This window comes from Sesamum indicum, linkage group LG3 (assembly GCF_000512975.1).
Source record: "Sesamum indicum cultivar Zhongzhi No. 13 linkage group LG3, S_indicum_v1.0, whole genome shotgun sequence".
Lineage (NCBI taxonomy): Eukaryota > Viridiplantae > Streptophyta > Magnoliopsida > Lamiales > Pedaliaceae > Sesamum > Sesamum indicum.
The window spans coordinates 4991986-5016573 of record NC_026147.1 but is presented as its reverse complement, the minus strand read 5'-3'; the positions used below and the strand labels follow the sequence as shown (position 1 = coordinate 5016573).

Below are 24588 nucleotides of genomic sequence, written 5' to 3'. Positions count from 1 at the left end.
ATGTTTATAAGATAATTCATTATGTAATAGTTAATTATATTAAAGTAAAATTCAAGATATACGGCAACCTCCGAAAGAATTAAATTTCATTTTAATTTTAAAAAATTGTAATATGAAATTTAAGCTATTGAATTAAAATTTAAAGTTTTGCAATTAGATTTTAATATGTTTGACGATGCATACTTATGTCCTATATAGTTCTAATATTAATTAATTAGGAAAAAATATTTTTGAGTGGACTTACTTGATTATTGTATAAGTTATTATTCAATAATGAACTTTTTATGATATTAAATAAATATAGAAAGGCATACAAAAAAGAATAAAAGTATAATAACCAAATATAAAGAATAAAAGTAGGACGGCTAAAATAAAAATAGAATATATTCTTTGATATTTATGAAATTTTTTATTAAATGTATTTATTATTTTTTTATTTTAAATTTAATGCCAAATCGTCGTTACTTCAAAATAATAGAAAAAGAAACGAAAAACATTAATGGGGTTTTAAGATGAGATTAATGGTAAACTAGAGGTACCAATTGTGTCATTTGAAGTACTCGGGGTACTAAAATGACATTGATAATAAAACTCGGATCAAAATAAATTTTACCCGGTATTTATTTATATATTTAATAGTTAGAAGTCGTGCAAAATACATGACGGGTTTAAAAGAAAATTTCACAAAAGATAGAAAAAAGATAATAGGAAAGGGTTAAATGCAATTTAACCCCTGTCATATGTGAAATGAGTAAATATCCCTCTATGAACAAAAGATTAGCAAATTATCTCTCCATATTTCAAAAAATGAAGCAAATTACCCCTCTATCTATGGTTTAGATAGGGGAGTAATTTGCTTCTTTTTTTAAAACACAGGGATAATTTTACTATTTTATTTTTCACAGAATTTTTTTTTTTCCTCATTTCTCAAATCACAGGGGGGCCAAATTGCATTTTTCCCTAGTAAAAAAAAAAGTATTTGGCTAACTTAATAGGAAGAAAATAATTGGCAATAATATTTATCAAGATCCCAAAAGAAATTAAAATGTGGTTTAAGAAGGAGGTAAGAATGAGGTTATGTGACAAATAGATTTACATTAAAAAAATTATTTCAAAATTTTGCTTGAATTCTCTTTTAATTTGAGTTGATTTCTGATTTTTTTTTTCAGTTTAATTTGAATATTTTAATTATTAAAAAAAATCAATTTGAACTAAAATAAAATATAGTTATATCTGCAATATAATAATATTTTTATAAAATTAAAATTGTGTTTATAACAGAACTAAATTGATCATTTGAAATTATAGTGAAGAACAATTTTTTATTAGTAAATTATTGCACACTCTCTCAAGAATCGTTTAGCTAAAAGGAAAAAAAAATTCAATTCCCAATGTATTTGTAAGATAACTTTGAGTTTATATCTTTGCTAATACCATGATTGATTATATGTTTTCTAAAAGGAAGAGTAATACAAAAGAATTTTTGTTTTTAATCTTAATTTTTTTTAAAATTTAAAATAGTAAGAAATATAAAAGAATTGTTCATTGATTGTTTAAATTTAAATAATAGTTTAATTTGGTCATGCAAGAACTAATATAAATGAATTTAATTGAGCCAAATTTATAGCAAAATGTATATAATTTACTACAACCTACACAATCTAACAACATTTGTTGGGTTTTTACCTTTCAGCGGAAACACGAAAAACCTGTACAATGATGTTATCAAATCTTATGATTTTCTTGAAGATTTTTGAACCACTATTGATTATCTTGATTCTTATTGACTATAAGGGAACAAGAATTTGTTTTCCATCTACATAAACCTGAAGACTCTCGTTTCCTTTCTCCTCTTGGTCCTCCAGTATTTCGTATGCTGACTTGATGACAGACTTACTGCACCTATCCAAATGAATGAACTGTAGTGTGCATATATCTCCAATACTTAAAGGGATCTCCTTCAAACTATTCATGCTTGTGAGAGTCAGGCTCTGGAGATTTGGAAAATGAATATCCTCTGCTCCCCACTGTTCCAAATAACATAATCCAATCACCAATACTTTTAGCCGAAGAAATGCCCCTTCAACTGGAATCCACTCGTACCCACGGAAGGCACGATACAATTTAAGCACTTCAAGATTGGGCAACGAACTACCAATTATCGTCATTTGTCCCCAAGGAAAATTTCTGGTCATGGACAAACTCAACTTCTTAAGTGAAGTTGGGAAGATTATTTGCTCCAAGCTGGGACAAAATAGTTCGTAAAGTGATTCAAGTTTATTTAGCTGTGCAAGATCTCTAAGATAATAGCATGAATCATCCCTTCCGAACCTCAAATAACTAACATTTAGTTTCTTCAAATTTGGAATTCTTTCAACAACGTCCTTCTCCGAACACTTAAAACCTCCCACAGAAAGTGTACTTAGGTTGTTCAGGATATTCAAATCTTTCCCCTCCACACTTCTAACCAGTGGACCACACAAAACAAATTGTCTAGCATTGAGATGTCTAAGTTGCGGCATCTCCCAAATTTCAGATGGCAAAAGTAATAGTGGATCTGCGCTTGTATAACCCACATAAAGATGCAAAGTCTGAAGAGTCCAAAGTAAAGAAATTGTACGAGGAAATGCAAATTTATCAACCCTTAGTGGATCCTCAGGTGCTTGAAACTCAAGGTACCTCAATGTTGTGGGTTGCGGAAATGTTTCAACTGATTGATACTTAACTCGTTCGAATACCTTCACCCATCTAAATCTGTTAAGATCGGGATACATATTGTTACATTCATTACACAATGATGGACTGACAACTGTTGGTCGCATGCGAACAACAATTCCCTGGAGAAATATCCCATGTCGTCTACCTGGGTGACTACACAGGAAGCATGATCTATCATCCGTCCTTTCTGATAAAGCAATGCGTTGTACTTTAGGGAGACGAATAAGACGTTCTCTGTTAGATTCTCTAATACATAGCTCTCTCATAATGTCATGAACACTACAAGTGTTTATATTCCCTCGACGTGATCTTTTATGAATCAAAATAAGATTCCTGTCTGTAAGATCCTTCAGATATTCCTCTGCAACTTCTTCCAAACTTTTACCTTCAATTGGTTTCATAAACCCCTCACCAATCCATAACTTTATCAGCTTGGAGGCTTTAATTCTATGATCTTCAGGAAAAACTTTCATATAAAGGAAACATGGTTTAAGATGAATAGGTAAATTGTTGTAACTCAAAAATAATATCTTTGAACAATACTCATCATCTCCAAAATTGACAAATGAGGTCACATTCTTTGCAACATATTCCCAATATTCTCTTGTTTTATTGGATTTTGCAAGGAGCCCACCAATTACAACAACTGATAAAGGAAGTCCACGACAACCTTTTGCGATTTTCCTTCCAATTTCTTCCAATTCTGGGTGTGGGTGACTTTTTGGTCCAAAGACTTTTTCACATAATAAATCCCAACTTTTATTGTCATCCAAAAAATTCATTGTGAAATAATGATTGTCAAAGCATAAAGGACGAGCCACATCCAACAGTCTAGTAGTCATCAAAACTCGACTTCCATTCCCATTATTTGGAAGGTATTTCATAAAATCTTCCCAAGCTTTGAAACTCCACACATCATCCATAACAATCAAATACCTTCTACCAAATAAATGTTTGTGCATGCATTCTCCTAACTCAGCTGCTCCTAATTCATTTAGACTTTTACCTTTTTCTTCATTCTTTTCTTCAGCATCTGTAGGACATTTTTGTTTCTTTTCATCATCTTCTTTGTCCTTTTTATCATCTTCTTTGTTCTTCTCATCATTTAAAAAGTATTTCAGAAGAATATCTCTAACTCTATACTCTTGAGATATTGTAAACCAAATGCGTAGATCAAAGCTATTGGCAATATATGGATGGTCAAAAGCATTTTGAGTTAGAGTTGTCTTACCAATGCCTCCCATTCCGACAACTGGGAGGATTTGGAGATTGGATTCACCTCTAGTAAGCTCGTCTATCACCCGAACCAAGACATCATCAGATCCCACTGTAGTATTCCTTTCACTAGAAGGAAGTGTTGTTAAACCCACAGGCTCCACAGCAACTATAGGCTGTTGATCTTGGACATCGTCCAGTTCCTCTTTAATCATCATCAACTTTTTTGTGATGAAATCAATCTTTCTGATTAGTTTGATTATTTCTCCACGAAAATGTGGGAAGGCGGCGGTAAGACGCCTTGGAAAATGTAGGATGGCAGCGGTAAGAGGCCTTCGATTTTTAAGATCTTTCATGAAGTTGATTAACCACGTAGGAGTCAATGATATGCTCCGCTTCATCTGCAACAGCAACTATCTGCCTCGCCAGATGTTCCGTTTCTTGGCTTATTCTTTGGGAATGAAGTTCAAGAAAGCCTTGCAAGAACTTGACTTTTTCCTGAAGGGTCTGAATTGGTATTGCGTGTAGATGAAGCTGATGACGACGAGCAGGAAGCTGGATATTGTCCAGGACATGCGTAAGAGAAAGCAGAGAAGCATAAGCTGCGACTGCCATCTGAATGCGACTGCTTCGAAGAAAAGACGCAGAATCTGTATAATTATTGTTTGTGCAAGTGTAAGAAAAGGAAGCCCGACCCTGACTTATGTAAATCCTGGAATCTGGACAAAGAATTCCATGGTTTCAGTAGACTCTCTCTATATATTTGTTCCGACAGATCGGGCAGTAGTTGGTGGCGGATTAATCGTTCATGTCGTGTGGGATGAAGTCTGAATGTCAACTTAAATTTTCTGTTCAGCATCACACTTCACAACTGCCGCCTAAATTAAAAACTCTTGGACAGCTGAACATAATCTTTCTGTGATGATTTTCTCATTATAATAATCTTGTGATGATCGATCTTCCAGTTGAATATATATTTTTCAATTAAGTTAACTTGCTTTTTTTTAGATTGTTAAAAATAGGTTGGGTGGGTTAAACATAGGATTAAATGCATTTTTATTGTTGTAATTTAGGATTTTTAGCATTTTTGTTCTTTAATTTAGAGTATTAGGGCCGCGTTTGGTCCTTCAATATCTTTTCAATTATTATGATTTCAGTTCTTCCGTTTGCTGGTATTCAAATCCACAAATAAGAAGGGTGAACGTCAATAGAAAAAGGACTGGACAAAAATTGAAATAATGATAACAAATAATGGGTCAATTGTTACAAAAACCCCAATTTTAAGATATGAGATAGAGGGAGATGCATTTTTGGATGAGAACAGTGAGCTCCATTGAAAAAAAGTAATGGTCATTGGAACGGCCTCTGTTGGTCGTTACAAATCTAGTGACATGAAAAAAAATAAATTTGGAACTGCTTTTGTAACGGTTTTGTTGAATTTGATTTAATTGTTATTGTAACTGCTATTGCCACTACTTTTGTGACTTCCTTTTTCACTACTTTTGTAACGATTTTTGGAATGACTTTTAGCGAAATTTGTAACTGTTTCTGGTAAGTTTTTGTAATGGCCTGAGGATTTTTTATACGTTCTTGGTGTATTACAAAAACCATTACAAATACAGTTACAAAAACTATTATTTATTTAATATATTTTAATATTTATTTTATTTAATTTTATTTAATATGTTTTAATATTTATTTTTGTAAAATTAACTAAATCAATTTATATAAAAAATACATAATATAACAAATATAATAATAATTTAATTAAAAAAATAAAAATATTATACAAAATTGTATTTTTACAAAATACAAAAAAACAAATCCTAATCTAAATTATTATCCCCAGCGGCCGCGTGTTCATCATCAACGGATGCGGGGGATCAGCTATAGGCTGGGGCGCTAGATGATCGGACCAGTTCAAATCAATACTTCTGATGTACCACTCGATCACCTGCACACGATCATAGATGGAGTCACAGTCCCACCAGTACAACTTTTGCAAAATCAATAAATAAAAAAAATAATTATTTGATAAAAAAATATAAATTTCAATTAAATTAAATAATATTATACTTACCTTTTGGAACCAGAATAGCTGGTGCTCCTGTGACATCTGCGATATGGTGGCGGAGCACCAATATCATTATCGAAAATTTCAAAAAAATTTAACATTAAAAACACATAATGTTAATTATTGATAAAATGATATTTTTTGATAATTTCTTAAAATTTTTATTTTTCTAAAATTACATTAAAGTCCTCTAATTTTCTAAAAATTTTATTTAGATGCATAATTTTGATAAAAATTGCACTATAGTCCTTAACTTTTTAATAATTTCATAAATTTTCTATTTCCTAAAATTACGTTAAAGCCCTGTAATTTTCTAAAAATTTTATTTAGGTGCATAATTTTCATACAATTTCAGAAATTACAGAAATTAAAAAAAATCAGAAAATATTGGAAGTTTCTGAATTTTTTTCAAAATTACAGAAATTCCCAAAAAAATTCCAAAAATCATGAAAATTTTCTGAAATTCTTTTAAAATTATAGAAAATCAAAAGAAATTCAGAAATTTCCAAGCATCATCATAAATTACAGAATTTAAAAAATAGTCAATTTTTTTTAAAATTTTCATAAATTCAAAAAAAAATTAAAATGCAGATCTTTTTGAAAAAAATTAGAACAATATTTTTATAAATTAAAATAAATAACATATATTTCAGAAATTAAATTTACAGAAATTTTAGAAAATTTCACATAAAAAACGGAAAAATTACACCTAAAAATTTTATAAAATTACGAATAAAAATAGAGAATTAAAAAAAAAAACTGTGGCAGGCAGTGGTTGAGGATGGTGGTGGGCCGATGGCAAGCCGGGTGTCATTGGCCGCTCCTTGGGCTAGACGGTCGGCAGTAACTTGTGGAGGATGTGCGGGCGGCTAGGGGATGCCGGTCAGCACACAGGTGTGCAAATGGTCTTCGAGCAGAGACTCTTAGCAATTGGGGATTGCAATACTGTTCGTATGAGAACTTCCTTGATGTGTGGGGATGTTATCCGCCAAGTACGAAGTAATTCCGAGGACATTTGGCCACGGAGATATAAGGGCGATGATGAGGCGCCACCCTGCGTGCGAGCAGGACAGAAATGTGTGAAGCAGAGTGCTTTATGCTTGGAGATTTTCAAGATCTATGATGAGATCCTTGGAGTGTTGGGAGCACCTCCAAGATGTTTTAGAGGTAGACGGTTCCATTTTGGTAGGGAACAACGATGATGTTCAGAGTCTGCTAGTGTAGTGGCGAGATTGTAGTTTCAGAGTATTGCGGGAGCAATTCCTCAGTCATGGATGATCGGATGGGGCTGAAACTCTATAGTTATGATGTGGAAATCATAGGCTACGCTACGGTTCAAGTGGGACGTGATTTGAACATCGGTCGAAGGAGATGCGGAAAAAGTGCACTCCTCGGCCCTTTCATTATTCTACTCTTGGAACAAGAGAAAATGTTTTTAAGCCTATTATAAAGGGGGGCATGCAGTGGTGAGCTCCAACCAGCCCTTCCCGTGCACGACGGCAGTAGCATGAGACAACGTCTACACTAAATAAACTTCTCTTGGGGGCATGATGGGAGCCTTCAAGAGTCGGCTCTATGCTGCTCAAAGGAGTGCTTAGAGTTTCCGAAAGGCATGGGAACCTGATGGGCATAATGGCCTACGTTGGGCGTGAAAGCGGCCGAGAGGCTCCATGTGATGCACAAGATCGCCCCGTGGGCTGCGAGATATCAAGGGACAACACCTCTCGTGTGAATGAGTGATCGAGGCAAGCACTCCAAGGCCTCGTGATCCAACTCATAGAATGCGCTATCGAGTTCTAGCCGTCCATGGGGTTCCATTAGCTAAGATGACCGGTCGTGGGACGACGCTACACTGTGGACATATTGTGAAGCCAAGCCGAAAGGCAAGAAAGCATGTCGGTCATGCCGTGCGAGATCAAGGCAGGATGTCGGCATATAGAATGGGCCTCAGACTTATGATGCGGTCCTACTCGGGCGAGGCATAGAAGGCGGCCAAGACGTAGGCGTGCGCCTAGAATGCGCCAAGTGAGCATTGGGCATGAGATGGGCATTACGGGCGCATGCGTAGCACCGTAATGCCGAGCCGGAGCGAGTATGCTCCTTGCCGTTGAGAAATGCATCGGAAGGTTCCAAGATTGTGTGCGAGACGCTAAGGCGTGAGTGCCAAGAGCCCCAATGAGTATGGACATTTCGAATAGGTGAGCGCAAGGGCACGCGGTGCCGCGCAGGGATGCGTTCAGATGTCGCACTATGAGCTTTAGTGTCAAGTACACGCGACGGAAGTCGGTTACTCTGAGATGTGCGAAGGCTGGTCGAAGGTTAGGGGTAACCTGAGAAGCCGCACGGGCAAAATATACATGAGAATTACATTCCGTTGCGAGACAAAAGAGCACGCCCGTGACACCGGGGGAGAGGAGGTGGGGGCATGGGTGGGCAGGCCAGTGGAGTGAAAAAGGGGGACTAAAATCGTAATATATAATTATTATTAACTATGATTAAGTAAAATCGATACAAAAACTTAAATTATCCGCTATAGACACTATTTTTGCGGCTATGATCCAAAGCTAATGTTTTTGCCATGATATTTGGTCATAACAAATATTTTAGCCACGAAAATTACAATTTGCGTCCAGCAACTTACCATTTCTGCGATTTTAATCTCATTATTTTAATACTAACCAGATTCAGTCCCGTAAATTACAAAAAATTACAATTTTAGTTCCAACAAAAATTCCGTTAAATATTTAATGGAGGGAGAACATGATTTGCACGTATTCCGTTAATTAAATGATCATTAATTTAACGAAGGGAGCATGTGATTTGCATGTGTTCTATTAAATATTACGAAATTTGTGGTAGGGATAAAATTCTAATATTTTGTGACTTATTGGATTAAATTTGGTAAAATCTAAAATAATAAGACAAAAATCACCAAGAAGGTAAGTTGTTGAACGTAAATTGTAATTTTTTTTAGTCTTGATCGTAAAAATCGTGGCCAACAACCGTTGTATGTTTGTTGTCAATAATTATTTATTATAACTATTTATTTTTAGTGATGATTGAATATTAAATTTATTGTAGTGGGGCAACAATATTTGTAGTCAGAAGATTCCTACGATATAATCAAATCATAATGTAAATGCGCAAATCAAGTTAGAAGATTCGCATGATATTATCAAATCATAATTTAGATGTACAAATCAATTCCGAAGATTCACACGATATTCTCAAAGGAAAATTGCAATTTACCCTCATATCATAAAAAATAAGTAAAAATTCTGAGAAAAAAAAAGTTTGCAAAATTACCCTTTGTGTTTCGGAAAATATTGAAGCAAATTACCCCTATCAAGAGTTTCGGTAGGAGGTAATTTATTTTATTTTTCAAAATACAGAAAATAATTTATTTTTTTTATAATTTTTTTTTTACTCATTTCACATATCATAGTAGTAAATTGCATTTAACCCCATTATGAAATCATAATCTTGATGTGTAAATCAATTATGGGATTAGACTAATCATATTCTGAGTTGTGATCGCAACATCAAGTCAAAAAATTTTATGTTGTTAAGTGATTTTGAGATGGACAAGTAAGCTATGTTTGCGAAAAGAGAAAGGATATTTTGCTAATTTTTAAAAACACAAGGGAGTTTTTAGCTTAATTTTTAAAAGACGGGGAGATTTTATTCTGTTTGACCAAAAATATAATTATATTAACCTCACTCTTTCTCTCTCTCTCTCTCTCTCTCTCTATATATATATATATATATATACATATTCTTTATAGGTATAAAAATATAAATGAGAATATTAAATGAGAGGGAAAATAAAAAATTTATATATTTTTTTTCTTTACTTAAGTCAGCATTATCTATTGAAATCCTAATGGAATGAGTGTCAGGTGCAAATCGAGAATTTTTAGAAGGGAAGTAAATATAATTTTAAATATTTTTTAAAAAAAAATTGTAATTTAATATTTTCAAAGAGGGCCTAATTATAATTAATTTAGAATCATAATAATTGACAAAAGAATTAGGACAACAAAAGAAAAACAAAAACACTCTCTCTTGGATAATAAATGTACAACTTCTCTGTGGCTATAAAGAAACGTGAACTTGTTTTCCATCCACATAAACTTGCAGGCTCTCGTTTCCGTTTTCCTTTTGCTCCGTCAGTATTTCCGTTGCTGAATTGACAGCAGACTCTCCGCAGAATTGCAAATGGATGGAATGCAATGTGGCTATATCTCCGATACTTAGAGGAATCTCTTCCAATTTAAACATACCTTCAAGGGAAAGGTACTGGAGATTTGGAAAATGGATGTCCTCTGCTCCCCACAACATCAAATCACAAAACGAAATGTGTAACACTTTGAGTCGAAGAAATTCCCCTTCACTTGGATCCCACTCTTGCCCACGGAATGCATTGTTCAGTTTAAGCACTTCAAGATTAGGCAACAAAGAACTAATGATAGTCATCTTTCTCCAAGGAATTTCGCAGTATGACAAACTCAACTTCTTAAGTGAAGTCGGGAAGGTTATGTTCTCCAAGAGAGAGTAATACTCTAAGGAGAGTGATTCAAGTTTATTGAGCTGCACAAGATTGCTAAGAGAACAGTCGGAAGCATCCCCCGAGTAGCTCCGATAGCTAGCATTTAGTTTCTTCAGATTTGGAATTCTTTTAACGACCTCCTTGATACACCTAAAACCCTCTGACGACAGTGTACTTAGGTATTCCAGAATAGTGAAATCTTGCCCCTCCAAATCATTAACTAGTGGATCAGGCAACCTAAAACTTTGAACATTGAGATGTCTGAGTTTTGGTATCTCCCAAATTTCAGATGACAAAACCAATGTATGAGTATCCATATAAAATAGATCAAGATCCAAAATTTGTAGATTCCAAAGTAAAGAAATTGTATTAGGAAATACAATTTTCCATTCAAGCAAATAATCCACCATGGTAGCATGTTGATCTTGGACCGCAAGGTACCGCAATTTTGTGTGTTGCGGAAATGTTTCAAAGGATTGATCATTATCCAGGTCGAATACCTTCACCCATCTTAATCTATTAAGATCTGGATACATATTATTACAGGCTTCACACACTAAAGAACTGGCAACTGTTGTTGATCGCAACCCGACAAGTTGTTTGAGATGTATCCTATTCAATCTATCCGGTAGGCGACCACACAAGAAGCAGAAATCAAATTTGGGTTGTACTTGAAAAGCAATGCGTTGTGATTTAGGGACACGAATAAGATGTTCTTTGCTATATTCTCTAAAGCATAGCTCCCTTAGAATGTCATGAACGCCACATGTTCTTATATTCCCTCTACGCGTCCTTTTACGAATAAAAATTAAATTTCGGTCAGTAAGATCCTTCAAGTATTCCTCCGCAGCTTCTTCCAAGCTTTTACCTCCTACTGGTTTTAGGAACCCCTCACTGATCCATAATTTTTTTAGCTCAGGTGCTCTAATTTCTTGATCTTCAGGAAAAACTCTCGTATACAGAAAGCACGGTTTAAGATGAATTGACAAGCTATTGTAACTCAAAGACAATATCTTTAAACAATACTCATCATCTCCATAATTGACAAATGAGGTTACGTTCTTTGCAACAAACCCCCAATATTCTCGTGTTTTATTGGATTTTGCAAGGAGCCCACCAATTACAACAATTGACAAAGGAAGTCCACGACAACCTTTCGCAATCTCCCTTCCAATTTCTTCCAATTCTGGGTATGGGCAACTTTTTTGTGCAAAAACTTTTCCACATAGTAAATCCCAACTTTTATCTTCATCTAAAAAATCCACTGTGAAATAATGGTTGTCAAAGCATAAAGGACGAGCCACCTCCAACAATCTAGTAGTCACCAAAACTCGACTTTTATTCCCATTATTTGGAAGGTACAACATAAAATCTTCCCAAGTTTTGATACTCCACACATCGTCCATAATAATCAAATACCTTTTACCAAATAAAAGTTTGTGCAAACGTTCTCCCAATTCAGCTACTCCTAATTGATCTGTGCTACCTATTATGTCCTTGTTATCGTTGAAGAAGTACTTTTGAAGAATTTTCTGAACGCTATATTGTTGAGATATTGTAAACCAAATGCGTATATCAAAGCGATTGACAATATATGGATGATCATGTGCATTTTGAGCTAGAGTTGTCTTACCAATGCCCCCCATCCCGACGATTGGGAGGATCTGTAGATTAGATTCATCTCGAGTAAGCTCATCCACCACCTGAAGTAAGCGTTCATCAAATCCTAGCATAGTATTCTCATCACTATAAGGAAGTGATGTAGAACCCACGGGCATGGAAACTTCGGGCTGTTGTTCTTGGACATCTATCCATTCCTCTTTAACCATCATCAATTTTTCAGTGATGGAATCAATCTTTTCGATAATTTTGTCGATATATTGACAGAAGGATGTCAGGGCGATCGTATGAAGACTTTTATCTTGAGATTCTTCACGAAGTTGATTCGCCACATGGAAGTCAATGATATCGTCTGCATCATCTACAAGAACAAGAAGTTGCCTGACCAGATTTTCCATTTCTGGGCTTATTCTTTGGGAATGAACTTCAAGGAAGTCTTGCAGTAACTTAACTTTTTCCTGCAAGTTCTGGATTTGTTCCTTGTCCAGATGAAGCCGTCGACGACGACCAAGATGTTGAACATTGTCGAGAACATCCATGAGAGAAACCAAAGATGCATAAGCTGCTACTGCCATTTGAATGTTGTGTTGCGCAAGTGAAAGGCAAGGAAGACTGACTATAAATCCTGGAAAATGGACAAAGAACACGGTTTGCGTACACTATATTTGACCTGCTGGATTTGTCGTTCATGTCACATGATTTTCAGTTCAGCCGCCAGGATATAATCATTCTTTATGATCGTCTTTCTTGTGATACTCATTTTATCAAATATTTTTTTTACTTGAATCATTTAGATAGTTGAAACTATTAATCTAATCGAATTTAAACGAAACTTTAACTCAATCAGACAAATCCAGATCAAATAATTTGATATTTTTAATTATATTTTATTAATTTTAAAATAATCAAAGCTTGAAAGTTTATTGAACAAAAAATATAATTCAAGATTAATTTATTAAGTTTAACAAATCAAATTCATTGAGGCTACTATCGATTAAATATCGAATAATTTGATTTATTTTTTAACTCCAGTTAAAATGTTAGTTCAGGGGGACATAATTAAAGAAATCTAACTAAAAATGTTGTTGAAATATTATTACTCAACTTGATCAAACTTAGCTAATTAAACGCAGTTTCAATTAGGGATTTATTCATAAATCCAAATATATTAATAAATAATATCAATATTAGCTAAGATATGAATAAAGAATAACGTAAGTCCTATAAAACTAATTTGTCGTGTAATAATGTAATTCAATTATTACTTTTTTCTATGTCATTATTCTTAAGATGTGTACAATATTATATAATCAAGTTCAGAAGTCACCAAAGTGTTTCCATTATGCTACAGATATTGAGCACTGATTTGGACTACCCACCATGTTAGTGTTTTCATCAATTCTCTGATCTCCAGTTCTTCACCCCCTGAAGTTAGCTGGAACAGTATCTTCTGTAAAATACTCGTCTCTCACAGCTTCTGCAGAGCAAAATCTCACCTGCAAGCGTCGTTACATTCATGAAAAGAGCGATGCATATGAAGAAAACGAAAAAGAGCAACTGAACTAAGGTTTTGAGATTATTTGCTCGGAGTTTTCCACGTTTAGTGTAAGAAAATGATGAGATAGATGGATGCATGAATCGTATCGAATTCACCAGTCTTTTAAGTAAATTTAGTTACATGTACGAAAGATGGCAGTCTTGCAGTCGCAAAAATCTGAGATTAAAAGCTTAGCCCAACTTTCACATGAAATTCTGAAAGGAAATGCATCAGAAGGTGAAGGCATAAGATAAGTCATTAGATCCTTCTTGGTTAACTGATTCAGCAGTACAAGTATGAATACCCGATTAGCAGCAACGATCTTGTAAATGTTGCAGTTGACATATGCTACAAGAACATGTCCAGAAATAATCTATAAATCATGAGTATGAGAGGGAAAGCTCACCAGAGAAGCATATGATTTTAGCAGGGGCTTAATTAGCTGCCAAACGGGCTTGAATATAAATGGAGCGTCCACAAATAGGACTTGGCTCAGTCGCTTTGGATAGTAGTTGTAAAATGCGTCGAACTGCAGATAGACAAAGATAATATAACATGAGGAGCATGCTCCGAGAAAGTATTTCAGCCATGGTTTTCAACTTTCAACAGAATGGAGACAGATAACATAATGTCTAACTAAACAAGACAATTAACCCAAGAGTAGGGGATTGTGAAAGGAGGCAAACAAGGAAAAGGAAAAAAATTGTGAGAGCTCAAGTTGGCCTTTTTTCTTGATAGAACTTTCAGTGCATTGGTTATTACCAAGAAGTTTGGGAGAAAGGAATGCAGCAAAGATTTAGAATAAAAGTCGGCAGGGATAGAATAGTTCAACCAACAAACACAGTAAAAAATACGATCATTAATTAGCAGTTGCTGGTGCATGAATAAATTTGATGGTTGAAGAAAAATGGGCTAATCCAACCAATCTTGCTTACACAACTGAAACACCACAGGTTTATGTCTCCATCGAATCAAATTGGCCAAAGGTGTGCATTCATGAGCCCATGCTAAAGTTTCAACACAATTAGATAGAAATGAGTTGGAAAAAAAATGGTTCCTGAAAATGAAAATGAGCTACACAAAAGCGCTCAAGGAAACCCAATATCTGATGATGTTTTATCGTTTCCTAGCCCCAAAGGTCCCCTGTAAGGATCTTTTTCCTCATGACGTGAGATCATACATGAAGCGTCTCTGACCCATAAAATTGAAAAAGAACTTTAATAAATGCTGCGGTTAAGGGATTTACCACAAATGTTGTGAACTTAATATCGGCATTTTGTGTTTGAAACCCTCGGAGATCAATTATAACAAGTATTTCCTGCTTTCCAGCTGGAAGTTTGGTTAGTGCCTTCTCAATTAGAAACACACAGAGCTTCTGATCTTCATGAGATCCCTGCTCCTGTATCAGTGAATGCGATGAATATTACCACCAAGTTTGCTTGAATTTGAAGAAAAGCTAACTGGTAGAGATAGAATTTCAAGAGAGAACTCGTCTAAATGCTGCAACTTTTCTCCTAACAACAATGGCTGAAACAATATGAAAAAAAACTTGATTTATTGTCAGGAGTCAGCATCTTATAATTTGAATGATAAATGAAGTGCTGGCAGAGGAGCACGCCATGGAGAACCGGAATTTCTGTTTGATGTAGAAAGGGACTGCTATTTATTCTAAAATTACAAGCAGTTTATCATTGTTTTACCACAACTGCCAACAACAGAACAGTTAGTTGCTTTGCAATGGTTCCACTAACATACTCATTTCAACATAGATTAAAGGGCTAATTACAATTACACCCCCTTTGAAAATGCAAAATTACATTTTCTCCCAAAAAAGTTTTAAAATTATACGTACACCCAATAACCTTTTATTCCAAAAAAGTTGTAAAATTTAACTTACCCCCCCCCCCCCCCGAAAATTCCCCATTTACACTAAACCCCCTTCCGTTAAGGTTTGAACAGAAAATGTTGTCATTAGCAAAAAAGATTAAAAAAAGACCATAAATTTTCAATTTTGCCCCTCGTTTAACATTCTCACGTATATTTTTGTACCTATAAAGGGATAAATGTAATACATATATATATAATTATATATATGTGGAGTGAGGTTAACATCGTTATATTTTTCCCCTTATAGTACAAAATCAATACATGAGAACGTTAAATGCGGGATAAAATTGACAATTTACTTTTTGCTAACATCAATATTTTTCGTCCAAACCCTAACGAAAGGGGGACAGTGAATTTTCGGAGAGGGTGTAAGTGAGTTTTGGAATTTCTTTGGGGCAAAGTGTAACTTAGCATTTCAGAGGGATCTATGTGTAATTAACCCTAGATTAAAAGATATTAGCTTGATCTATAGATAATATCTTTTTATGCAACAATGCACTTTGAGCATGTTGGAGATCTCACCAACAAATTATTTATAATAAGTTTAAGTATTGGGTAATTCAAGTTCATCAAGTGAAATAAACCTCAAAGGATATCTATTTTCCTCGGTAAAATATGGTTTAATTTTCAGGTTCCTTATTAAGTGACTCATCAAATAGTCTGCTCTATTCTCATAATCCACAAATAATATCGCAGACGGTGGTACAGTAGACAATATTAGGAGGTTCTGATAACATACCCCAGGAAAATGCTTGCGTGCTTCCACTATCAGAACTGGTCTACCATATACATCAAGATGGCTGTGCAGATAAGCTTTTCCAGTTTCTGCTGCACTTTTGACTGATTCTTCCGATAATTCTGATACACCAAATTCCTTGCGCCATCCCTGTTCAGATAAGTTCAAAGTGAGCATCATTCAAGAAAATATTATCTAAAGCCAAAGCAATGTTATTTATTTTTGTTCTTGCCGTATTTATTTTTTAAAAAGGTATAATTATCGGTGTAACCAGTACTAGAATGACTAAGCAAAGGACTCTAAGCTTGTTTGCAATTAATATTGACTCTTCTCTTTTCTTTTTCTACATAAAAGAACATCTCTATTAGCAGTAACAACTATAAGCTCAACCTACTGAAAGAGAGAAAGAAAACAAAGGGGGGGAATAGGGCCTTGGTAATTGCCTCCATGTGCACCAAGCAGAAGAAGTTGGAAATTTTTGTCTAGCAGAATAATTGGAGGCTATGAATAATAATTACAATGGCTTTAGTCAATTTGGAGACTGTATCTTCAACAGAAAACTTTCTATCCTTCAGAAACCAAAGGATCATCTCTTCATCGTCTCTTCCACATTTGCCAACCGGGAGACTGTTCTGTTCTTTTTCAAGCTTTTCTTTGACTTCTGCCACTAGCTGCAACATGAAAGGGCCGATCAAATTTTTGATTTCATTTAACCATTAGAAGGCATGAACTAAATTACAATTCCTTATGCACACTTCATAGAGACTTGTAGGAAGCAACTTCAGCCGACCACAATCAATACTAATTGAAGGATCACAATAAAGATATTTTACGGTCTTTGGCTATTCCTCCTTGCAGCTAAGATTATACAACATGTAAAGAAACGTCTAGGAAAGACAAGACTAGAACATTTTGTTTGCTGGAGACCGAGAGGATCGCGTTAAATTAGTCAGCTTAAAGTGTCATAAAACCCCTTCATTCCTCCTATTGTGCAGCAAAGGGATGTCGACGAGGAATGCTTCAGAAAAGACAGGCTATGGACAGCGGAAATAAAGAAGGTTTCATCCTTTCCTTGCACTTCCCAAATATTGTTACAAGCTTGGAACTTCCTCGGCCATTGCATAAAGCATGAAAAGAAACTGGGAAAGAAAGATGTACCATTCAATTCAACCCTGAACAAGAACAACTTCATCCCTTAACTTTCTCCAATCGAACAAGAAAGGCGTGAAAAAGAGCTCTTTGAAGACACAAAACATGAACAAAAAGGGACATCATTCAGACCAAATTGGACACACGGTTGAAGCTCAAATTTTGTAAACCCCACGAATTTCTGGAAATGCAATTCAAACAAGTATCATATAACTATCACATTTCAAACCTCAACCAGAATCTTGAGCAATTAAACAAGAACAAAAGGTGAAAAAAGAAAATCCAGCTGAACAAGAATTAGAAGAAAATGAAAGACCCAGAAACATACAAAGGAAAATATCAAACAAGAAAAACAAGCAGCACCGGAAGAGTACCCGCCGAGCTTTTTCCGGAGCTACAAAACAACTGCGGATGCTGAGCTTGAAAACGTTGGTGGGTTTCTCGTGATGAATAGAAACTGGCTTGAAATGGTGAGGCAAAGGAGGACGGAGTCTCAAACAATGCGCCATTTCGTCAAACAGGTTGTGATCCGTTCTGGGTCTTGACTCTTCTCTCTGAAATCAAAACTGCCATGTTTACAAGTATGCTATGAGCCTACGGCATTGCGCGTGTCTCTGTGTGAGCGTGACACAGAGAAAGATGAAATCGTTGCTAACGTCGGATGAGTTGCTTGTCTCGTACGCCGATTAACTTAAAGTCGTTAATGTATCTCCACAGTTTTTCGGGTATTACACGACATGTCAAGCACCAATTACTAATGTAAAATGTAAATTGTCAAATCAAAAGATGATTGATAATTTCGAACAAATTTGAGAAAAAGCTTCGACCTTTTTTTATTTTTTTCCCTAAAATAAAACATAATTCTTTAAATATTTTTCACTTAAATTCAAGATTTTAAAATGTGGAAATTCATATTTTTATTTTGAGAATATGAAGCAGAGAGTTAGTTGTCTTGTATTTTTCATTCTTTGTAAATAGAGGAAATTACATTGAGCTTCTTAATATTTGGTATAATTATTAAATATTTTTTCGTTGTTTAAAAAATTATCAATACTTTATGAGATTTAATAAAATTATGTAATCCTTTAAACGGAGTATTGAAATTATCAACTTTGCCCTTATTATATTTTTTTAAAAAAGATATAATAAGTGGACGAGGTGGATAGAAAATTTTGAACAAGATGTAAAGACATTATCCACATAATCCATAAAAAATGTCCAAAACATAGTTTATAAAGTGAAATTATAATTTATAGTGCACAAGATCATTTTGGTTAGTTCAACAAAAAAAAAAAATGGATGAGAACCTATCAGATACTAACATAGTGGGCTAGTTATTAGATGGTTGTTAAATTCATGGTGTATTGCTACTTTGAAACAACAAAAGGTAATTATAATTATATCAGATCTCACGGAGATTGTTATAATTTAGCCTTCTAAATAAAAATTTTAAGTTTGATCCGTGTTGTCATTCTATTGTAGGAAATTTTTTTACCCAAACCTAATTTGATCGAACCAATCAATCACATAGTAAGAGTAGTATATTTGTCATGTAATTGATTATTCTTTTATAACTGTACACCAATCACACCTCGTATACAAAGATTACATGGTTAATTTATCTAAAAAAAGATATTATAGATATAATATACATCTTCACTACCAACTAGCTACATATGTAATCAAATTAAGAATTACTACATACAGTTTTCTCTCAGCATACTAACTAAATTATATTTTAACATTCGAATTATTTTAACATTCGAATTATGTCTAATTTTATAGTTTATTATTTATTTGTTTTTTTTGTGTTAGTTTGTCATTTTAATTTTACAAAAATTGCAAATTATCAAAGACGATCATTTTTAGTTATTTTTTTTTATTAAAAAAATATTACATACAATAGAAATCACAGTCTATATGGTGCATATGATGTTTTTTCTCACAAAAAAAAAAAACTAATCAAAAAATGATCATAGTAACCTGCAAATTTCGTAAAGTTGAAATAATGAATTGACACAAAAAAATAAATGAAATAATAAAATATAAAATTGACATAATTGGGATGGGAAAATGTAATTTATGGGGGCATAAATAAATGTGAGTTGCTACAAAACATTGAAATGTAGTTATAATATGAAGGAAAGAATCTCAAGCACGGCTTGATGAGCAGCTTCCTTTCTCAAAACCACCTCCAAGCACCCCTTCTCTCTTGAGCTTCTCTTCCTTTGCTTTTCTACAGAAAATGACCCAAGAATTCACCTCCAACGCAATGCAAAACCCGACCAATGTACTCAAGCACAAACAATATGCCAACTTTGCATACGAGTTGCTCTCTCCCATCACTTCAAATCCTTGGAAACAATTCACAACTCCTAACACCACACAAGCATATCCCACAAAGTGATGATATGATTTCCAGTACTTCCTGAACTTGTTTGTCGTTTTCGGCCTGAACAGCAGGGCCAGCGTCTGCAGCCATCCCAAGCAGAATGCTGCAAACCCGAGTTTACGGTGGAGGCCGTATACCCTCCCTGGTGAGAGTTCCCCTAGCTTGATTCCAATGGAGAATCCCACTGTTCCTAAGAAAACCGCGAAAATTTGCACCCCCGCATGTGCGTAGAACCATGCCGGCCCGATGGATTGGATTTGCCGGAGGTAGCGGGCCGTGATCGCACCGATGGGCAGTAGGAGTCCCCATGAGATGGCATTGATGGCGCCATGCAGTGTTTTGAGTGGCATAATGTTATTGTGCATCTTGGCGGTTGCGCCCGACAAGACGTCTATTGTTGTTGTCGATGAAAGATCGTTTATAGTGGTTGGGTGGATTGTCGGGGAGTAACCCTGGACGTAAAGTCCGCGGTTCCATATGAAATGGATCTTGGTTTTGTTCGGTACTAGCTTTATCGTGGCGTATATGTGGATGGTGGCGCCATTGTGGATGGTGGCCATGCGGCCACCATATAAGGTGGCGGAGGACAAGAGGACGTGGATGTCCAGGGGGCGGGAGAGGAGGGGGTTTTTTTGGAGCTTGACTGTCGGGTCCAAAATGTATGGGAGCAGGACTAATTGACCTGAGTTGGGATCCGGGAACGCGATCAATGCTCGTGTTCCCGTCATCTCGGGGGACGTTGGGTTGATGCCCCACCCGACCCAACCTGATGGTGAGATGAAGCTACCGAAAAAGGCAAGATCAAGAGTTGCATTGTGGGGATGGTATGACCAAGCTAGGGAGGCTTGTTGTGTAGGAAGCGTCATGCATTTCTCAAAGGTCTTGGACGTGGTCGTAGTCGTGCAACGAGACGAGACAACCCCATTTAGCCGAAAAGATAGCAAAATGTGCAAGAACAAGAGAAGCATAACTAATGGTGGAAGTGAAACAAAGAACAAGAGGGAGGAAAACTAGAAATCATAAAGATGAACATATATCTTTCAACAATGAGTATTAATTGAGCATGCTTGCTTCAACTTAGTGTTCATCAACAGTTGATACACTAATTAATCATGAGTAAGACCACTTAGTGTTCTTACCTTTGAAGAAAGGCAATGTCTAGTTTCATTACTGTCCCTCCACATGTAATCATAACTCCACCTCTCAGGTTGTCAAATCTTGTTATCATACTTAGAGTATTTCGCATTGTGTGGATTACTATGTGTAGACTGCAATTGGAAAGTGAAAGTTGTAATTTAGTCGAAATGAGACTTTGCGTCGCTTTGAAGCTAAGACAAGCTTGATCTTGTAAATAGAAACAGGCCCACATTCAATTATTACAGTTTGGTGTAACTGTAAAATCAGTACAGCATCTACCTAATAGAATCAAGTTCACACTGCTCCAAAATACTACCATCAGTTATTCTTAGTTTGATTTAACACACAAAATTCAATCTTGAACTAATTATACCACTTCAATTTGCCAGCCAGTTCATTCTGCAACGAGATTTGCCACGGAATTTTCATGTAAAATGATAATGACGCAGTATTCTGTAGTCAAGATCAGCTACAGAAACAAAAGATAAGTGTGGCCGTAATCCTGTTATAGATACAGATCAATGAGCATTTCCTATGGTTAGGTCATAAATGATGCCTATTTCCTGTGTCCTGATATTATAGGAGTCGTAGAGTTCATTAACTTAGATGTTGCCGTAGCAAGATGCAGTATTCCGTTCTTGCTACTGTTTCAATTCTTTCATCATAGAATTTATCTGACGTATAGCAAAACAATGTCTGAAAGGAAGGTATCCTCTTTGAACTCGGTAGAAGAGTAAAGAAAAAGCACATATCTCATTTCCAGGCACATTATTCTCTCCTTTGATAAAGGAGCAGACAAATTGTAAAGTTGATTATGACTTTTGTAGCATATGTTTGACAATGCAAGGCCTCTTCTGCATCTATAGTCCATTACATGATCTTAGGATTCCTTTCCTGGTAAAAAACAGTAGAAATCTTCCCATAAAATCAAAGTAAGATTCACAACAATCTTGTGCAAAATGTCAAGAGCAAGTGCCAGAGCACTGGCGGAGGCGTCCTGTACCGGGATTGTTCGTAGGATGGTGAGCCTTCCTCGAAGCATACTAGGAGGATTTTCAAGAGTTGTGAATCAAGGAAAAGACCTTATGGGAATAGGAGGAAGAAGGCCTCAGACTTTCCATTCACAGCAGCCCTTGAACTTTCCCTTCCAAGATCCTTCATATTTTCCTCTGCAATATCCACAGCAGCCCCCTGTGGTTCAAGAAGAATGGGCCTTTCTAGCTAGTTTTGAGCAGCAATATGGAACGATGCATCCGTTTTTCTATGCTTGCCGCTTTATGGATGCTCTGAAGATAGCTCAGGATGAGCATAAGTTCATGTTCATGTACATCCATTCACCAGAGCATCCGTTCACTCCCTCTTTCTGCAGAGAGACCCTTTGCTCGGAAGTGGTCGTGCAGTTTCTTGATGCAAATTTCGTTTGCTGGGGTGGACTTGCCGGCCGTGGGGAGGGTCTGCAGATGGCTAGCGCGTTAAGCGTTTCTAGCTTTCCCTTTTGTGCGATTGTCGCTCCGGCTGCTGCCGGTGATAATCTAGCTGTGCTGCAGCAGGTTTGTGCCAGGAACTCGTTTGACAGATAGTGAAACATGTGGAGAAAGTATGAAAATAAACACAAGATTTACGTGTTTCGGATCTGTTTCTTGATTTTTCTAATTTCTGTGCAGATGGAGGGTCCACTTTCACCTGCTGAATTAGTCGAAATTCTGCAAAGGACAATGGAAGAACAAGGGGTGGCATTTGGGAGTGGAAGGGCTAAGCAGGAAGAGAAGAGACAGGCCGACCGTCAGTTGAGGGAAGAACAAGATGCTGCTTATTTAGCAGCTCTCCAGATAGATGAGGTGCAGAATGCTTCTCACACTCTACTCTTACAGTTCTTGTCCAAACAATTGGGAAACAAACCTTTGAAACATGCTCTGAAGTAACCTTGTAAGTACACAAGCTTGACATTAGACTATGTTCGTGTCATTATAGGAGAAAGAACGACTCAAGAAGAATTCAAATTCAGACCACAGAGTTAAACCGAAACCCGAGAAGCCAAAGGAGACTTCAGTGAGGAAACAACCAACTTCAAAAAAACCAGATACGGCCGGAGTTAAAAAGGCCGAAGCAATTCAGGTACACGATTTTACTCCCGTCACATTTTCAAGAACTTTCGACTTAAATGTTACACAACTTAAAAACATCATTTCAATTTCAATTAGCAGATTTTGATCCGGTTTCCAAACGGCGAGAGAAGGGAGCATAGCTTCTTGAGCACAGACAAGATTCAGGAAATTTTCCGACACATCGATTCATTAGGCCTTGTAGGAGTTGGAAACTACCGACTAATATCAAACTTCCCTAGGAAAGTCTATGGTGCAGATCAAATGGAAATGAGCCTCAAAGATGCTGGCCTCCATCCAAAAGCAAGCCTTTTCTTGGAGCTTCTTTGACATTAGTTAGCACAAGACTTGGATAGATTCAGTACTTAGTTTCTGTGGGGTTTCCTACTCTCATGAGATTTCAGTTGATTTCTTTGGTTATTGAATGAACAAATTCTCGGAAGTTAGTGGAACTGAGGACTAGTCTGGGTAGAGTACCATTAGAGTTGATGTAGTAATGCAGAGTAGTGAATTAGTACTATGCTTTTGTGTAGCAAAGTAGTGCAGTTGCAGCTGGCTCTGTTTAGTGCTTTCTTTTTCCCTCCTCATGACCAAGTTGCAATTCTTGATGCCCAGAAATAATGGTAGAAAGATTTGGGTAGTGAAAATAGAAAAGGGTCTCAACAGTATAGACCAACGGTTTGAGCTCAAAATTTTTTACGTTCAATCCTCTACATGACCAAGTTACGATCGTGATGCCCAGAAATAATTGTAGAAAGATTTGGGCAGTGAAAATAGAAAAGGGTCCCGATGGGGATAGTCCAACTGTTTGAGGTCAAAATCTTTTACATTCGAACCTCTACATGACCAAGTTGCAATTCTTGATAGAAGATCTTGTGTTCAAACTTGTTGTTTGTGCACCTTTTAAGAAAATTTTATATCGATGGGCCGGGTGCCGACATTGCAGCAAAAGATAACATAAGCAAGAAAAATATCAAGCGATTATTTTAAAGTTGTTGCTTTCATCTTGTTACATTTTTAATATTAATGACAAATATTATACATTAAGTTGTCATTATAAGCAACTAGTAACATATCTATAGTGATAATAATTATTTGTTGCTATTATATTATCACCGTACATGCGTCACTATTTATTTTTAATAACAACTTTATACACAACTATTTTTGTCACTATTTTTTATTAGGAAAAAATATTATCAAAAAAAAATTATCACTACTAAACTTATAAAACCCATTATACTGACAAAATAAAAAATCTTTTTACTTAATACTTATATAGATAGTGATAATATCACAATTATTTATTTATTTATTATTTTGGGTAGTTCGACTATTTGGAAAGCACTCATTGATAAAGTGGTGGGTCGGAAATCCCCCAAGATGTCCTATATTTATTTGATAAGGGTGTCAATGGGTCGGATCTGGTACAGTGGGTTCACAGTGTCTTAGTGGACCTGAAATCCAAACTA

The 24588-nt window shown here is 35.7% G+C and overlaps 5 protein-coding genes across 8 annotated transcripts; 1 reads left to right on the top strand and 4 right to left on the bottom strand.

Moving 5' to 3' along the window:
• LOC105157461 (putative late blight resistance protein homolog R1A-10) lies at positions 1788-4148 on the bottom strand. The gene has a single exon (XM_011073870.1). The coding sequence runs from the start codon at positions 4146-4148 to the stop codon at positions 1788-1790; it is 2361 nt and encodes a 786-aa protein (XP_011072172.1).
• LOC105157460 (putative late blight resistance protein homolog R1A-3) lies at positions 10103-12751 on the bottom strand. The gene has a single exon (XM_011073869.1). The coding sequence runs from the start codon at positions 12749-12751 to the stop codon at positions 10103-10105; it is 2649 nt and encodes an 882-aa protein (XP_011072171.1).
• LOC105157261 (CRAL-TRIO domain-containing protein C3H8.02) lies at positions 13376-18157 on the bottom strand. Of its 4 annotated transcripts, none has more exons than XM_020692590.1 (7): positions 17860-18001; positions 17495-17666; positions 16855-17007; positions 16340-16486; positions 14960-15112; positions 14120-14242; positions 13376-13672 (listed from the first exon to the last, which is right to left on the bottom strand). In XM_020692590.1, the coding sequence occupies exons 2-7, from the start codon at positions 17495-17497 to the stop codon at positions 13595-13597; spliced, it is 657 nt and encodes a 218-aa protein (XP_020548249.1). In that variant the 5' UTR covers positions 17498-17666; positions 17860-18001; the 3' UTR covers positions 13376-13594. The 4 variants fall into 4 exon arrangements, with proteins under 4 accessions (XP_020548249.1, XP_020548250.1, XP_011071929.1 ...); XM_020692591.1 differs by lacking the exon at positions 17860-18001 and adding an exon at positions 17814-17833; XM_011073627.2 differs by lacking the exon at positions 17495-17666 and having other exon boundaries at positions 17860-18155.
• LOC105157260 (cytochrome b561 and DOMON domain-containing protein At2g04850) lies at positions 19508-21029 on the bottom strand. The gene has a single exon (XM_011073626.2). The coding sequence runs from the start codon at positions 20843-20845 to the stop codon at positions 19637-19639; it is 1209 nt and encodes a 402-aa protein (XP_011071928.1). The 5' UTR covers positions 20846-21029; the 3' UTR covers positions 19508-19636.
• On the top strand, positions 21589-23985 carry LOC105157259 (plant UBX domain-containing protein 10). Its single transcript, XM_011073625.2, has 4 exons — positions 21589-22564; positions 22679-22852; positions 22986-23129; positions 23219-23985. Exons 1-4 carry the CDS (start codon positions 21974-21976, stop codon positions 23444-23446), a joined length of 1137 nt encoding a protein of 378 aa, XP_011071927.1. The 5' UTR covers positions 21589-21973; the 3' UTR covers positions 23447-23985.

Excerpts from the sequence above, each read along its gene's own strand:
- LOC105157260 (XM_011073626.2), bottom strand. The coding sequence starts at position 20,845 with ATGCTTCTCTTGTTCTTGCACATTTTGCTATCTTTTCGGCTAAATGGG.
- LOC105157460 (XM_011073869.1), bottom strand. The coding sequence starts at position 12,751 with ATGGCAGTAGCAGCTTATGCATCTTTGGTTTCTCTCATGGATGTTCTC.
- LOC105157259 (XM_011073625.2), top strand. The coding sequence starts at position 21,974 with ATGTCAAGAGCAAGTGCCAGAGCACTGGCGGAGGCGTCCTGTACCGGG. Across the intron at positions 22,565-22,678 it reads ATCTAGCTGTGCTGCAGCAG|ATGGAGGGTCCACTTTCACC; the intron begins GTTTGTGCCAGG and ends ATTTCTGTGCAG. Across the intron at positions 23,130-23,218 it reads AAAAGGCCGAAGCAATTCAG|ATTTTGATCCGGTTTCCAAA; the intron begins GTACACGATTTT and ends TTCAATTAGCAG.
- LOC105157261 (XM_011073627.2), bottom strand. The coding sequence starts at position 17,994 with ATGGCGCATTGTTTGAGACTCCGTCCTCCTTTGCCTCACCATTTCAAG. Across the intron at positions 16,487-16,854 it reads CCAAATTGACTAAAGCCATT|GGATGGCGCAAGGAATTTGG; the intron begins GTAATTATTATT and ends TTATCTGAACAG. Across the intron at positions 13,673-14,119 it reads TAAAATCATATGCTTCTCTG|GTGAGATTTTGCTCTGCAGA; the intron begins GTGAGCTTTCCC and ends CGACGCTTGCAG.
- LOC105157461 (XM_011073870.1), bottom strand. The coding sequence starts at position 4,148 with ATGATTAAAGAGGAACTGGACGATGTCCAAGATCAACAGCCTATAGTT.